This window comes from Thamnophis sirtalis, unplaced genomic scaffold (genome assembly GCF_051295495.1).
Source record: "Thamnophis sirtalis isolate CommonGarterSnake01/CBP01778 unplaced genomic scaffold, rThaSir2_p1.2 scaffold_11, whole genome shotgun sequence".
NCBI classification, from domain to species: Eukaryota; Metazoa; Chordata; class Lepidosauria; order Squamata; family Natricidae; genus Thamnophis; species Thamnophis sirtalis.
The window spans coordinates 59861315-59878293 of record NW_028261391.1 but is presented as its reverse complement, the minus strand read 5'-3'; the positions used below and the strand labels follow the sequence as shown (position 1 = coordinate 59878293).

Sequence of the window (16979 nt, the reverse complement as noted above, 5' to 3'; positions counted from 1 at the left end):
TTTCTTATTCTGATAACCTGCGCAAGAGTGTACATTGTCATCCAAAGAACATTGACTGGATATGGAATAATTTTAGTGGCCATTAATACCATGTTACCAGGATTCATTAGATATTCCAGAACATTCTTGCAAACCTTAATAATTGTAATGAAGGTATTCTCTTTCTGTATAGCTAATAAGACCATGGAACTATTAATATATTCAATAACCAACTGAGTTTTGTGTATAACCATTTCAAACAAATTGGCATATCTGACAAAGGCTTGTCCTATCCTTCTAGGTTGGAATCATTTTGCTAAATGTATGGCTATATTGGCATCCCTTCCTCCATAGTTATTGTCTGCCCTTTTATATTTATATAGATTTTGCATTATACATATTTCAGAGATGAGTGCTCAAAATTACAGCTTGTTCCAACAAATATCCTCCCCCTTTTCTACACCTTCAGATCTATAGGCCAAAGATGTCAAACATGATCACATGATGTATTTTGCCTTTGTGGAGCCGGGGTGAGCATGACCTGCGCTTGATGCATCCGGCCCGCATCCGGCCCGCGGGCCACCAGTTTGACAGGCCTGCCTTCTAATATTAATGATTTCAATTTTTGTAGTTCATTTTTGCATTCATTCATTCATTCAAAATATTTATATAGCCACCCATTTAGTGGTTGGTATGAATTCTGTGTTAGCCAGAAGTTTTAGATACTAAAATGTTTGCTTCTAAGTGTTAAAAGAGTTTTCAAAGTAGAATGAAACCAATGCAAAATGATGTCATTACTTTGAATCTGAGACAAATAAAATTACTAGTACTGTAGTTCAGTGCAAATCCAGTAAACAATTACAAATCAATGTGCATAATAGAATATGTTTCCGTATATGAATATTCTGGAATATTTTATTTAGAGTGCTCTGGCTGATTCCCTTTTCTTTTGTTAACTAATTTATACACACCTTAAAACTGAGTTGCTAATTGTCAGATACGATATTTCATTCACGCTACTCATGTAGTGTGTAAGATCATGTTGTATAGATAGTCCTGACAATTAGAACTATTAATTTGATTTGTCTCCAGAAGTTGTGGGTGCTCCAGCACTGAAGGTTTTTAAGAAGAGATTGGACAACCATTTGTCTGAAATAGTATAGGGCCCGGATGGCGAACCTATGGCACAAATGCCAAAGGTGGCACACAGAGCCATTTGTCACACATGCCTGCGCCGGCCATCTGAGTTCAGCCTTTTTTAAAGCCATTTTTTGCCCTCCCCAGGCTCCAGAGGCTTTATAGGAGCCTGGGAAGAGTGCCCCCCCCCAGGCCCTCCAGAGGCTTCAGGAACTTCCCTGAAGCCCCCAGAGCGCAAAAAACGGCCCTATGGGCAAACTGGAAGTTCGGGAACGGTTCCTGAAAGTCCCTGAAGTCTCTGAGAGCCTCGGGGGGGGGGTAGGGGGGCTGTTTTTGCCCTCCCCAGGGTCCTATAAAGCCTCTGGAGCCTGGGGAGGGTGAAAAAAGCATCAAAAAAATGGTGGAGGAGTACCTCTAATGCCCGCATGTGCACTGGGGGGGGGGTGTTGCACACCCACGCACGACCCCTCGCCATCGCTGGTATAGGGCTTCCTGCTTTGAACGGGATTAGACCTCCAAGGTCCCTTCCAACTCTGTTTTTCTATTATTCCTTTATTTATGACCAAAATTGGGCTAGAATTTTGCTTGTAAGTTAGGGCTGTTGTTAAACAGGTCATCTCATTTTACAGCCATTTTTACAATGATTATAAAGAGAGTTACCGTAGTTGTTAAGTGAACCATGAGGTTGTTAAATGAATCTAGAATATTCAATGTGTGGTTTTTGCAGTTTTCTGCCAGAAAATGGCAGAAAAGTAGTAAATCATGGTCATTGACTGGGATTCTGCAACCAGCCGTAAATGCCAGCCAGTTGCCAAGCTCCCTAAATGTGGTTACATGGCTGCAGGTGGTGGTGACGTGTTTTCAATGGTCAGAAGTGCTTTATAGGCTGTAAAGGACACTTTCTGAGATTTTTTTCATAACTTCAATCAGTTGTTAAGGTATTGGTCATTAAATGGAGATGACATATATATTTTTCTTATGCAGAAAGCACTTTTATTTAAAAAAATATGTTTAACCTGAATATGACTCATGGTACCTAATTGAGAAGTTCCGGTAAACTGAAGATAATAGTTTTGTTAATTCCACTTCATGATATTGATATTGAACAAATAACTTGTTTCTATTGGAAAACTAGCAAAATATGTGAACCATAACTTTTGTTGTCTCAGAAATTTAGTAGTATGATTTCTAGAATACATTTTGTTATTTATACTCATCCATGGAAATTTGTGACTTCCTAATGTATGAATGCATGTATTAACATAGAGTAGCTCACAAAATTTTTGAGATGAGAAATCATGTGTAATTTATAGTTATGTAGCTGTAATTTGCAAGAGTAACCCCATTATTGGGTTTTGGACATCTGAAAATAAAATTCTGGCTTTGTTTTATTAGAGAGTGGCGGCGTGGGGATGTACGTGATGATGAAAAACCTTCACAAAAAGATGATGTGACTAAGTCTACTACTCCACAAGAAGAGGAAGAGCCTACCCAGGAAGCACCAGAAGATAAAATACTGAAACAGGATAAAGAGGAAGACAAGGATCCTAGGAAAGTCCTGGATGATGACCGAACAGGTTGGCGTTCAACTGGTGATGACAGGGCCCCAAGACATGGCTTGGAGGATGACAGGACCCCCCGGCGTAGCTTGGAGGATGACAGGCCCCCCCGGCGTGGCTTGGAGGATGACAGGCCCCCCCGGCGTGGCTTGGAGGATGACAGGCCCCCCCGGCGTGGCTTGGACGATGACAGGACCCCTCGGCGTGGCTTGGATGATGACAGGACCCCCCGGCGTGGCTTGGACGATGACAGGACCCCCCGGCGTGGCTTGGACGATGACAGGACCCCCCGGCGTGGCTTGGACGATGACAGGACCCCCCGGCGTGGCTTGGACGATGACAGGGGTCCCAGGCGTGGCTTGGACGATGACAGAGGTCCCAGGCGTGGCTTGGATGACGACAGGGGCCCCAGGCGTGGCTTGGACGACGACAGAGGACCTAGGCGTGGCTTGGAAGATGACAGACCAAGTTGGCGTAACATGGATGACGACAGAGGACCCAGGCGTGGCTTAGATGATGAGAGAGGGCTCAGGCGTGGGCTGGATGATGACCGAGGGCCCAGGCGTGGGTTGGATGATGACCGAGGGCCCAGGCGTGGGTTGGATGATGACCGAGGGCCCAGGCGTGGGCTGGATGATGACCGAGGGCCCAGGCGAGGGCTGGATGATGACCGACCTAGTTGGCGCAACACAGATGAAGACCGAGGACCCAAGCGAGGGTTTGATGAAGACCGAGGGCCCAGGCGCGGGCTGGATGATGACCGAGGGCCCAGGCGTGGGCTGGATGATGATAGAATTGCAAGGAGTGATGAGGATAGAAGACCTTGGCGTAACACAGATGATGATCGTGGATCCAGACGACTGGATGATGACAGGGGTCCCAGGCGCGGAGATGATTCCAGGCCTGGACCTTGGAGGCCATTTGGTAAACCAGGTAAACAAATTCATGCAAATTGTAACTTTTTTATTATAAATTGGACAACTCATGATCTGTTGGGTCTTTCTTTTAGAGATATTTCCTTACCAAAGAGAGGAACAGAATGACCAAGGGCAAAAAAAAAAAAAAGCTGTGGGAATGGGTGCAATTTCAGATTTTCTGCTGGTTGGTTAGGGCAGGACTGGTCTACCCATCTCCAACAGCCAAAGGAGGGGCCAGTCTACTCAGCCTCTGGAGGACTAAGGCAAGACTAATCTAGTGAACCTCTGGCCCATGGCGCAACAACCCCAAAGCAATCACATATGTACCAAATTTCAGTCCTACCTGAGTCATGGATCTTGGATTTTGGATGCCTTCTGTAAGTTCGCACATTTGAAATACCTTGATTCAGAAATTGTTGCCCTAGGGTGCACTATTTTGCCAAATTAAAGGTTATAGGTCAGTGTTTCTCAACCTTGGCAACTTTCAGTCCTTTGGACTTCAACTCCCAGAATCCCCCAGCCAGCATAGCTGGCTGGGGGAATTCTGGGAGTTGAAGTCCACAGGCCTGAAAGTCGCCAAGGTTGAGAAACACTGTTATAGATAGAGAGTGTTAGTAGTATACAGATGCCTGAAGAATATAAACGTTTTGTTCTAAATGTTTTGTGTCTGATACGGATTAATGCATTGTGGTGTCTTATTTCAAGAAATGTATCAGCAATATAAAACTGAAAGATACAGATACGAAACATTGAAAAGTGAACTACGTAAAATAAGGGTGTGTCCATCTCTTTTTAAAAAAGCATTTTTTGCCTATTTTTTTTTTTTAAAAACATTTTTTACTTTTCAGCTGGTGGTATTTCTCTCACAGGAAGAACTAAGAAATAGTTTAGGTATGGCACAGAGTAAGGTGAAATCTTTCCTTTAGCTTAGTGCCATTTTATTTTTGGACTAGTGAGCATGAATGATTAAATGAATGTATGATTAAATGTTCTAATATGTAATCTGATTATTGAACACAAATGTGACATGGATAATTAACCGGCGCTGACTTTAACAAATCTTGCTGTAGACATCTGCCCCATTAGGTGGCAGCACCTGGTTTATCTTGGCTGACTTTTAAAAAGTTTAGGATTGGATCAGATTGATATGACGACAAAAAAAATAGTAAGAAACTTAAGATCTGTGCTACACTAAGAAATTGGCAGGATCCCAGTGGCAGGATCCCAGTGGCAAATCTCTTCTGTATTGTTGTGAAGAATTTTTTTTTAAAAAAATTAACTTTCCAGTATAATTAGCAGGATTTGAGTTTGACTTAGACATCTCTATTATAGGTTATCTAAAATCACAAAAAACTTCAGTGACCTCATCCTGGATTTTATGAGACTTGAATAGGATATTAACATGTCTAGTCATTTAAGTATTTAAATTTTTAAAACTGATTTTGCTTTCCACACTTAAAAAATTGCTGTTTTTTTATGAAAAGGTCTTATTTGCATCTATCATCATAATGCTTTGGGCAATTTGTGAATGAGATTTTCTTCAATAGTTATGATTTAGACCAGATGAGAGTGTCTGGCAGCTGCTGTATTTTTTGCTCCATAAGATACTCCTGACCATAATAGCAGTAGACTTATATACCGCTTCATAGGGCTTTCAGCCCTCTCTAAGCGGTTTACAGAGAGTCAGCATATTGCCCCCAACAACAATCTGGGTCCTCATTTTACCCACCTCGGAAGGATGGAAGGCTGAGTCAACCCTGAGCCGGTGAGATTTGAACCGCTGAACTGCTGATCTAGCAGTAGCCTGCCGTGCTGCATTTAACCACTGCGCCACCTTGGCTCATCTAGGTTTAGAGGAGGAAAAGAAGAGAGAAAAAAATCTGCCTCTGCCTCCCAGCATCCATCCAGTATTCATCTGGCTAGCGTCCTTGCAGCAGACATCCTGCCACCTCGCTGCCTGCTGCCTCCACCAGGGAATGCTGAAGCCTTTGCCTCTGAGCAGCTGATAGGTGGTTGGATTGCCCTCCCAGAATACCACCGATCAGCTGTTCCAGGCGGCGGGGATCGCTGCCGCTGTTTGTTGCTGCTGCCTGTCACCCATATTTAGTCCATAAAATGCACAGACATTTCCACCCACTTTGGGGAGGAGAAAAGTGTGACTTATGAAAGAAAAAATACTGTATTTATTATAGACCGATTTAAATTAAAGTGCAAAACAATTTTTAAAAAAATTATTTGAAATGTTTCATACTTGTTAAACCTGAAAGCCACTAAATTTAGCTCTCTTCTCCATTGCTTTCATATATTCATTGCTTTACCGCTGATTGGAAAAAAGCAGCCTAGAATATACGCCTGGAATGAAAGTTTTCCACTTTTCCCATATGACAGATCTGTCAGCTCCCAAACATTAGTCCTACCAATCAGGTTCTGCACAATTGTGGGGTGTGGCAAAAGACATTGCAAGAATGATGGGAAAATAGGGAATTCAGCTAAAGAATGCAGGAAAGATGTTCCACACACTATTGAAATTAGCCTTTAAAAATTGATGTTTTGCTGCTGGCTAGGTGGGTGGAGAGAACGTGAAAAGGCTCGAGAAGACAGCTGGGGACCTCCCCGGGATTCCAGACCTTCAGAAGATCGTGAATGGGACAAAGATAAAGACCGTGATGAAAATGAAAAAGAACGAGAATTTGACAAAGACCGTGACTTAGATCGGGAAGATCGTTTTAGGCGTCCTAGGTGAGACTTTATTACATTTTAATGGGATGGGATGATTTCTTTTTTTTCTTTCTTTATGAATTAGAAGATAGTTTTAATAGACAAGTGGAATGTCTGGTATCTATAACAAGAAATATTTGCATGTTGGGAATATATGTTAAAATATGTGAGCCATATAAGCTTGTTGATCAACCACAAAGATATGTCAGTTTTTAAAAATGTATTTTATTATAGCTTAAGTTTTAAACAAAATAGGGAAACAAAATTTTATTATAGCTTAAGTTTTAAACTTAAACTTATATATATATAGTGTCACAACCCCTGGTAAGCCCCAATTATGGGAGGAAGCTAACTGCTTCCATCATCTGTCAATCGGCTCGTCACAAGAGTCCATCAGGACAGAAACCCAATATTTTTACTGTTGCCTTTGTTATATTTGTGTTTTAAAGTCTCTCTATTTATTTATTTATCAGCACAAATAAAACACACATATATATATTAAAATATACACACACACATACATACACACACACACCTATGTATGTATAAAGTGTTTTTTCTTCTGTCAAAGCACCTGGTCTGCCCAAATATGGGAGGGAGCATAGTACTTCCCTTTCACCTTTCAGCCCCATTCCAGGAGCCTTCTAGGCAGTCACAGGACAAACCATTTTATGCTACATTTTTGCTGATAAAGAAATGAAGGGATACTTCATTTACACACACACACACACACACACACACACACACACACACACACACACACACACACAAAATCTGTGTAGTTTACATAACAGAATAATATGTTGCTTTGCTATGTCTGCATGTGCGCACTTACTCTACATGTTAATAATTAGGATGCATGCATATATTTTGCCTCTGTGTGTTCTGTGATAATCTAATTGGTGATGTGTATGTGTTGCCATTGAATGTTTCTAAGTACATGTACTTCTGCTTCCCTTTTTGCCTATTTTTGTACATTTGTTATGTCCATGTGCCTGGGAAGCATGAAATAGGCTTCATATCCTTTGAATTGTGTGACCAAGAGGGAGAGGGGCTTAGAATGGAGTGGTAATCAACATCCTAAGAGACATCCCATACTATCTCTTGGATCCGTTGCGGGAATTTTCTCATAAAGTCTGCAGGCCTCATCTGACCAATTTCAAAGTCGATCTGTCTTTTGTTCCTTTTTCCACCAAATCACGTTGTTCTGTTCTGTCTTAGGGCAGCTTACTTTGCTGATTGACAGACAGATGGACAACAAGAATGTAAAGACACAATCCAGAGTCCCTTTCACATACTTTTCCCAACATTCCACTGGGTTGGAAATACTTTAAAAAAATACTGCAGAAACAATTTGCGTGCTCCACAATTTAGGGACTCTTCCATTTTATAGATAGTCCTTGCTTAACAATGATAATTTATGTTACTAAGTGATGCCATAAACCACAATGTTGCATGACCAGAACACTTAGCAACAACAATCTTTACAGTGAGGATCACAAGACATTAAGCAAGGACCTTCTTATAGCTTCGTGCCAGCTTTAAACAAGCAAAGTCAATGGGGAAGCTGACAGGAAGTCACAAGTTGTGGGGAGGGGGCTTGCAAGCAGGCTGGCAGTGGCTAAGTGCCTACTGTGACTAGAAGGCAAACAGGCAAGAAGTGGCTGCTGCCAGTCATGGAACAGCTACCATGTCATTGGGTAAGCATGGGCTAAAGAGTATAGCCTCATCGGGTTAAAGAGTGGTGGGAGTAAGAGCAACTTAGCAGTAGATAGTTGTAATCTTCCCTGCCAGTTTCCCCATTGACTTTGCTGTGTGAACGTGAGTGGTAATCACATGACAACAGGATGTTGCAACCATTGTAACTGTGAACTTGTTGTCTAGATCAGGATCAGTCACTGCTGGGATGGCTGAAACTTTGAGGACTGTTCATAAGTACCACTTCTTCAGTGCTGTTGTAACTTTGGAAGCTTGCTACATGAGTGATTGTTAATCAAGAATTACTTGTATTTAATTTTTTCCAAGAGCGTTTTAAATATCCATTAATGTTTTTAAAAACCCTTTTCACCAATTATAATTGCAATTTATATGAAGATAGTGTGATAAGTCATTCATTGCAGATAGTATGTAATTGAAGATCCTTTCTTTATAACTGATACAACTTTTATAATTAAAGGGATGACACTGGCTGGAGAAGAGGAGCAGCTGAGGAAGCCACTAGCTGGAGAGATTCTGGTCGTCGTGATGAATGGGACAGAGGTGGTCGTGACTCTAGAGATGACCGTGGTGGTCGTGATCTTCGAGGTCGTGTTGAAGAGAGAGAAAGGAGAGGACCCCCACCCAGAACAGATCGGGAAGAAGGTAGATTATTTTTACCCAATTCTGTTATTGTGATATAAATCCTATCAGAGAAACAGGGAATACATTTCCATTACAAAAAATGCAGGTGGCATACAGTGGAGCAAAAAAGTATTTAGTTAGCCACCAATTGTGCAAGTTCTCCCACTTAAAAAGATGAGAGAGGCCTGTAATTGACATCATAGGTAGACCTCAACTATGAGAGACAAAATGAGAAAACAAATCCAGACAATCACATTGTCTGATTTGGAAAGAATTTTTTTTGCAAATTATGGTGGGAAATAAGTATTTGGTCACCTACAAACAAGCAAGATTTCTGGCTCTCACAAACATGTAAACCTTCTTTAAGAGGCTCCTCTGTCCTCCACTCATTACCTGTATTAATGGCACCTGTTTGAACTTGTTAGCAGTATAAAAGACACCTGTCCACAACCTCAAACAGTCACACTCCAAACTCCACTATGGTGAAGACCAAAGAATTGTCGAAGGACACCAAAAACAAAATTGTAGACCTGCACTAGGCTGGGAAGACTGAATCTGCAATAGGCAAGCAGCTTGGTGTGAAGAAATCAACTGTGGGAGCAATAATTAGAAAATGGAAGACATACAAGACCACTGATAATTTCCCTTGATCTGGGGCTCCACGCAAGATCTCACCCCGTGGGGTCAAAATGATCAGAAGAACGGTGAGCAAAAATCCCAGAACCACACGGGGGAACTTAGTGAATGACCTGCAGAGAGCTGGGACCAACGTAACAAAGGCTACCATCAGTAAAACACACTACGCCGCCAGGGACTCAGATCCTGCAGTGCCAGACGTGTCCCCCTGCTTAAGCCAGTACATGTCTGGGCCATCTGAAGTTTGCTAGAGAGCATTTGGATGATCCAGAAGAGGATTGGGAGAATGTCATATGGTCAGATGAAACCAAAGTAGAACTGTTTGGTAGAAACACAACTCGTTGTGTTTGGAGCAGAGAGAATGCTGAGTTGTATCCAAAGAACACCATACCTACTGTGAAGAATGGGGGTGGCAACATCATGCTTTGGGGCTGTTTCTCTGCAAAGGGACCAGGACGACTGATCCGTGTACAGGAAAGAATGAATGGGGCCATGTATTGTGAGATTTTGAGTGCAAACCTCCTTCCATCAGCAAGAGCATTGAAGATGAAACGTGGCTGGGCCTTTCAGCATGACAATGATCCCAAACACATCGCCTAGGGAAAGGAAGGAGTGGCTTAGTAAGAAGCATTTCAAGGTCCTGGAGTGGCCTAGCCAGTCTCCAGATCTCAACTCCATAGAAAACCTTTGGAGGGAGTTGAAAGTCCGTGTTGCCCAGTGACAGCCCCAAAACATCACTGCTCTGGAGGAGATCTGAATGGAGGAATGGGCTAACATACCAGCAACAGTGTGTGCCAACCTTGTGAAGACTTACAGAAAACTTTTGACCTCTCTCATTGCCAACAAAGGATATATAATTGAGATGAACTTTTGATATTGATCGAATACTTATTTTCCGCCATAATGTGCAAAAAAATTCTTTCCAAATCAGACAATGTGATTGTCTGGATTTGTTTTCCCATTTTGTCTCTCATAGTTGAGGTCTACCTATGATGTTAATTACAGGCCTCTCTCATCTTTTTAAGTGGGAGAACTTGCACAATTGGTGGCTGACTAAATACTTTTTTGCCCCACTGTATATTTATTTTTACATATTTAATAAATGTATATGGACAACCATCTCATATGTATTTCTCATATGCACCCATCTCTAGGAGGTTAATGGTTAAAAACAAAGGTAATAAAAACAAGTTTAAAAACAACAAAAATAACATAAAACAGCATAGCAGCTGATTTAACGCTACCAAGACCAAGAAATGGGCTCACCTATACAAACAGAGCCCCAGGCTTAATGACAAAGCCAAATTTTTCGTGGCTTGCAAAAGGCCAGCAGGGCCAGGATAAATCTAATCTCTGAGGTAATGATCCAGAGAGCAGGTGTCATTACAGGAAATACTTTCTTCTGAGGCCCTGCCAGATGGCACTCTCTTATATGTGGGACCCAGAGCCTGCTTCTCCTGCTGGATCTCACAGTGCTGATAGATACCACTGGGGAGAGATGGTCCCAGGGGTAGTCCAGCCCCAAGCCATGAAGTGCTTTAAAGGTAACTACCAGCAGCTTGAATTGCATCTGGAAGCAAATTGGTAGCCAATGTAGCTTGTGGAGCAGACATACCACATGCACTGAGTGACTGGTACTTGCAACTATTCGGATCACCACATTTTGCATCAGCTGATGTTTCCAAACACCTTTTGAGAGCAGCCGTGTTTGGGCATACTGCAGTAATCTAAGCAGGGGGTAACCATGGCATGAGAGACTGAAACAGAATATACCTCACCTTGAACCAACAAATAACCTTACCAGTGACTTCATGTAGCTGTTAAAATGGGAGAGGAGACATCACTGAACACTGTGGCACTCCACATAATAAGGGCCTTGGGCTGAACATCTCTTTTCCTATCAAACACCAACTGGAACTGGTCTTGGAAGAAGGCGGGCAATCTGAACCCCCAAAGCCATTCTAGAACCCCCAAAGCCATTCTATCATTCTATGATCAGTGATATCAAAAACTTCTGAGAAGTCAATAAGAACGAGGATTGATGCGTGATCCCTATCCCATCCTCACCAGAGATCATCTTAAAGTGCAAATCAGTGCTGTCTTGGTTATATACCTTGGCCTGAATCCTGACTGAAGAGTTCAGATAATCCTCTTCTTTCAGACATCTTTGAAGCTGCTACACAACGACCACCTTCTCTAGAAAGGAAAAATTGGAAACTGGATGAAAATTGATAAATATAGTGATGGCTTCTCAAGAAGGGGGTGAATCATTTACAATCACTTAAGAGATGGTGGAATTACCCCTTCTCAAAGAAGAATTAACCACTATCAAGGCCCAACCACATGTCACCTCTGGGGAGGCCTTGATCAACAAGGAGGGACGTGGATATAATAAAGATGTGGCTGAACTAACAGCATTTTTCTTAAGCCAATAATATCAAACTTCCAAATAACCAAATCTTTCCCAAGTCATCTTTACAAGACTTGCTACAAACAGATATGCTATAAACACATATAGAATGAATCTGAACGATTTTATTTATCAGACACCATTGTTGGAAATATTGACACAAAGACAACACTTTATGCTTTTTAAGACTAAGCAGATATATTAAGAAATTACATTATCAGCAATAGCACTTAGACTTATATACCGCTTCACAGTGCTTTACATCGCTCTTTGGACAGTTGAATGCCCAATAATCTGGATCCTCATTTTACTCACCTCGGAAGGGTTGGAAGCTGAGTCAACCTTGAGCCCATGAGGATCGAACCCCTGGCAGTTAGCAGAATTAGCTGCAATACTGCATTCTAACAATTGTGCCACCATGGCTCTTTTATTATCCCTTTTCTTATGGAGTACAAAATCTAGTACTGGCAATATTCCATATTGTATGAATGGCCAGGAAAATAAAACAGGAGTTTGCCAGTATAGTTCAACAGAAGGTGATATGGAAGAAGGGGAGACACCAGAGAAGCATTCTGAGGGATTTGGTGCCCAGTTGTTGAAGTTAAAAAAAATTATCTGTCCATGTGTGGATAACATGATGCTCCGAACTGACTTTCTTACTGTTCAATGTATGTATTATTTTGTATGAAGAACTGGAAAAAACTCAAATACTCATATGACACAAAAATGGGACAGAATAATGAAAATGTTAGAAAACAAAAAAATTCAAAATGATCTTGATGGGTTACTGAAATAATCTGAAATGACAAATATAGACATTTATCATAAATACTTAAAATGAATTCATGCACAGAATCTTTATGGTGAATTGAATCATATGATCTCAATTGTCCTTCCATACGCTATAATGCCATGATTATTTTCTTCAAGTTTGTACTTTTATAATGCCAGCTTTTGTAATACGTACAGCCCTAATTTTGAATTTACAGTGTATTCTGAAACATTGCTGGTAGTACAGTGTTTATAGTCTTAAATTGTAGAATGTATTAATTCAACATGATTACTTCTTATTCCTTAATTTTGTTCTGTGGTTATGCTTCATTACTTTTTCTTCCTATAATAGAAACGTCACATTGAAAATTCCTCCAAGATATTTTTTAATTCTAATCGGATTAAAGTATTCTTCTGGATTTTGATTCATTACATAGCCCAGTGAATGAAGTAGAGCTGAAATGTTGCCTTTTGTTTTTCAGTGAGCTCATGGAGGCGCGGTGATGATAGAAAGGAAGAACGTGAAGAGCGTGAACCAGTTCGAAAACCACCACCTCCTGCTGCTCCTCCTACTCCTGGTCCTTCTGTTTCCAAAGAACGAGAAAAAGAGGGTGAGAAAGAGAAAGCTTGGAGAACAGATAAAGAACGAGAAGCCCTTCGTCGCATTAAAAATGAAACCGATGAAGAGGGTTGGACCACTGTACGACGCTAAGTTCAAAACCTAAACGTGGTTTTAATTGGTGTTTTGCATTGATTTGATAAGAAATTATAATATTGGTGCTTTTAAGAGTCTGAATTCGAATTCTTTAACAAAATTTTCTAGAAACGAAAGCATGAAACTCTTTACTTGTATGCAAACTGATCATGCACAGAACTTACAACTAATAGTTGGAAATTAAATACTGGTTATCTAAAATTTCAATTGTATGTCACAGATCACTTGGTGGTAAGAATAAAAAAATAAATTCTATAGGTATCTTTGAGTGGCATGTACATCTCAGTCAAAAACAAAACTGATTTTTATGTTAACTAACCTTACACCTTAAAATGGATATAGCCTGCAAAGCATATGTTTAAAGCAATGTTTCTGGTTCCATAAACAAATGACTTTAAGGCTGTACAGTCTAAAATTGGTATTTGATGGCAGAGGCTATTATTGCTGGTAGTATTATTGGATTCAGTATGTTTTAATTTGATTTATATAGAATAAATGTCATGGGTCTTTTAGCTATGCTGGGAATTTTTCTTTTGTTTATTTTCAGTAGATTCTACTTGAATGCACAGTCTTATCAAGCCATTTTGCAGTCTTTACTTTCACAATGAGTGCCACAGTAGTATTGAAACAACAGGCTTTTAAAATTGGAAGTATTTGAGTAATCTTTTTGCTGAGCATTTTTGTTCCTTGCTGTGTATAGACACTGCTCTTTCTGGTATTGGTAATCTCTGCCTTTTGAAACATTTATATAGTGTCATTTCATATACATGATCTGTGGAGGAATCACACTCCTCCTCTCCTTCTGAATTTCTTGTCTTCAGGGGAAGTGCTTTACCTTTAAACCAAGTGCTTTGTAGTAAGAGTGGGTTGACTTCAATTTGGGGCTGAAATAGCAATGTTAGTGATTGTTTTTAATTGAAGCCAACACAGAACTTGCTGCTATGTGTTAACTTCAATGATAAATAAACTTAAAAATCTAACCTAGTATTTTGTTGTGACTTTTTAATTGATGTTTCAGATTTTCATAAATCTTTCCTCTAACATATTTGAGGAAATAGCCTGATGAAACTTAACCATATCTATTCTTTTTCCAGGGATCTTTTACCCAGTGAATAAGTATCTTTTTAAATAGTTGTCTGTTGGAAAGAAAGTGCTAATAAATTCAAATACAAATAAAAAATCAGTAAAAATGAATGGAAATAATTTTTCATATTCTCAATTTCCTTTTAATTAAAATAAATGTGGACTTCTTAGTTGTCCTCTTGGTTTATATATCAAAGTATTATGGTTTAAGATAGGAATGCCACTTTGCATTGTTAAATATAAGTTTAGGGATGTTATGTAGTTATGATAGGCATCAAGAAAGTTTTTTTTTCTATTTCCAGTGTTTCTCCTGCATTTGTAAAAAACAAAGGGTGAATGACTCAGTAATGAAAACTGTTCACTGAAAAATAAACATCATTCAACTCATATAATACCATTTGTCAGAAAAAAACAGTATATTAAATCTTAAATATACATTGCAAACCTACAATATAAAATTGGAAGGTCTCAACTGAATGCAGTCCTTTTTTCATACTTATTTTGAGGTTTATTTGTTCTGCACAAGTGATGGTAGCCTCCCCATTAAGGGAAAGTTAACTTCTTTACTTAGGAAATTACTCATCATGACAGGAACTGAATCAGAGATAAGATTTTAACTCTAAAATGTAAGCATACATATTTCTCCTTTGAACCTCTTACAATCTTCCAGTTTCTATGAAAACTAAATAAAACCAGGAAATACAAAACAAGTTTTGCCAATGAAATGTAAAACCTGATCTCAAAAAATCAATTAAGAAAAAATTTACAGTTCTTCTCTCTTAGCTGTTTTTAGTAGCATAGCATGGTTTTTTTATAAGGTATCCACATTCTAAATGCTAAGAATCAAAGGGATGCTGTGCTATCTATTTTTTGTGAAACTGGTTTGATAACTGAACTTTAAAACACTGAAAAAAGGATAGTGATTTTTTTTTACAACTTTCATTTAAGACTATTATCAGGATTAATATCTGTCCAGTTTGCTAATAGCAATATATTTTATCCCAGGAGTTTGAGAAATTCACTTGGAATCATACTCCCAAGAATCAGGGAAAAAAAATCTAATCAATTTAACAAAGATTTTTTAAAAATATGTATTGTTTCTGCTAGTATAGTCCCAGTCACTGTTCCCTCTAAGGTGCGCGCGTGCGCGGCCGCGCACGTCGCTAGAAACCTCCGCGCAGAGCTTTCTAACCTCCGCGCAGAGCTTTCTACCAAAGCAAACGTGGAGAAGTCCTTTGCAGGCAGCTAGAACTGGCCACCTGCAAAGGACCTCCCCAGACTTGTTTTGATGAGCCGCCAGTCCTCTTGCTTCTTCTCCTTCACCAGCAAAGCTCCCGCAGTGGTGCCTCTCTCTCCACACGGAGCACCTGAGCTGGCCCCCGCATTATCCCTCCCCCTTCCTCCTCTGCCGTGCTTTTGAGGCCGCGGGAGCTAGTAGGAAAGCGGCGGAGGTGGAGGCGATGACAGGGATAACCCAGAGCCCAGCTGAGGTGCTCCGAGCGAAGGGGGAGGCACCACCGCCGCTGCTTTGCCGGTGAAGGAGAAGGAGCAAGAGGACTGGCAGCTTTGAAATGGTCCCGCCGGCTGCAGATTTGATTCGGCGTAAGCAGGGGCCGAACACATGCTGAGCCGACTTTGCGCAGTGAGGCGGAGTAATTCAACCCCCCCCCAAAGAACACGTGTCTCTCTCTGTGTGTGTGTGTGAGAGAGAGAGAGAGAGAGAGAGAGAGTGTGTGTGTGTGTGTGTGTGTGTGTGTGTGTGTGTGTGAGAGAGAGAGAGAGAGAGAGAGTTGGATCAAAATTGGTGGCCAAAGGAGTGGGGGGAAGGAAGGAAGGAAGCCCTGCCCCCTGTGAAAAAAACTGAAGATGGAGCAGTGAATGAATAAACCATAAAAGCAACAAACAGTTAATGCGTAAGTAAGCTGAAGAGGAAGTTCTCAACTAAGGAAGAAATATTAGAAAGAAATATAAAAAGCTCAATATGCCAAAACACTTATTTTAGTCTTCATTTAATTACTTGTATTGTAGTCTGATGTAACATCTTTTTAAAGTTAACGTTAGTTAGAAAAGATAGGGTACAAAACTTAAATAATAAAAAAAATTGTACATTCATTTTGAAAAATAAATGCAATACTTGATTAATTTCATATCTTTATTTAAAATAGTTTTGGCATGGCATATGATTTTATTGACTCAGTTGGAAATGATGTGGATGTTGTATCTGATTCTGAGGCATATATATTCTTAAGTAACATAACATATAGCATATTGTCCAAACTTGCTAGACTATTTAATTGATCTTATTACTTTAAAGGGGGAGAGTTTCATGATGAATTATTTTATTACATTTATGTTGTATTTATATATTATATTTATTACATTTATATTCCACATTATATATTTGTATTGTTATTTTAGTGTTTATTGTCAATTTTGATAGATATATTGATATATCAATACTGATTTTAATCATACTAAATAACAATTACTGCTATTATTTATCAGCATTAAATATTTACATTTTTAATATCGAGTTAGTCATATTTTAGAATAATAGGATTATCTTTTAATAGGATAATTGGCAAAATCTAATTCAAATGTGATGGGTTGCATTCCAAAGGAATGTGAGAGGACAGGTTGCCTGCAAAATGCCAGGACCCAGGACCTGTTGGTGCCATGTCTCTCTCTAGCCAGTCTAATGATCTAAAAGCTGA

At 39.9% G+C, this 16979-nt stretch overlaps 1 protein-coding gene across 1 annotated transcript in view; it reads left to right on the top strand.

Moving 5' to 3' along the window:
- The window catches only part of EIF3A (eukaryotic translation initiation factor 3 subunit A), a 37516-nt gene extending 23350 nt beyond the window's left edge, over positions 1-14166 (top strand). Inside the window, exons 19-22 of the mRNA XM_087725888.1 lie at positions 2512-3608; positions 6157-6331; positions 8487-8671; positions 12950-14166. Coding sequence (XP_087582014.1) covers positions 2512-3608; positions 6157-6331; positions 8487-8671; positions 12950-13179 — 1687 coding nt within the window. The 3' untranslated portion in view covers positions 13180-14166. The remainder of the gene's footprint in view (positions 1-2511; positions 3609-6156; positions 6332-8486; positions 8672-12949) is intronic.
- The last annotated feature ends 2813 nt before the right edge of the window (positions 14167-16979 follow it).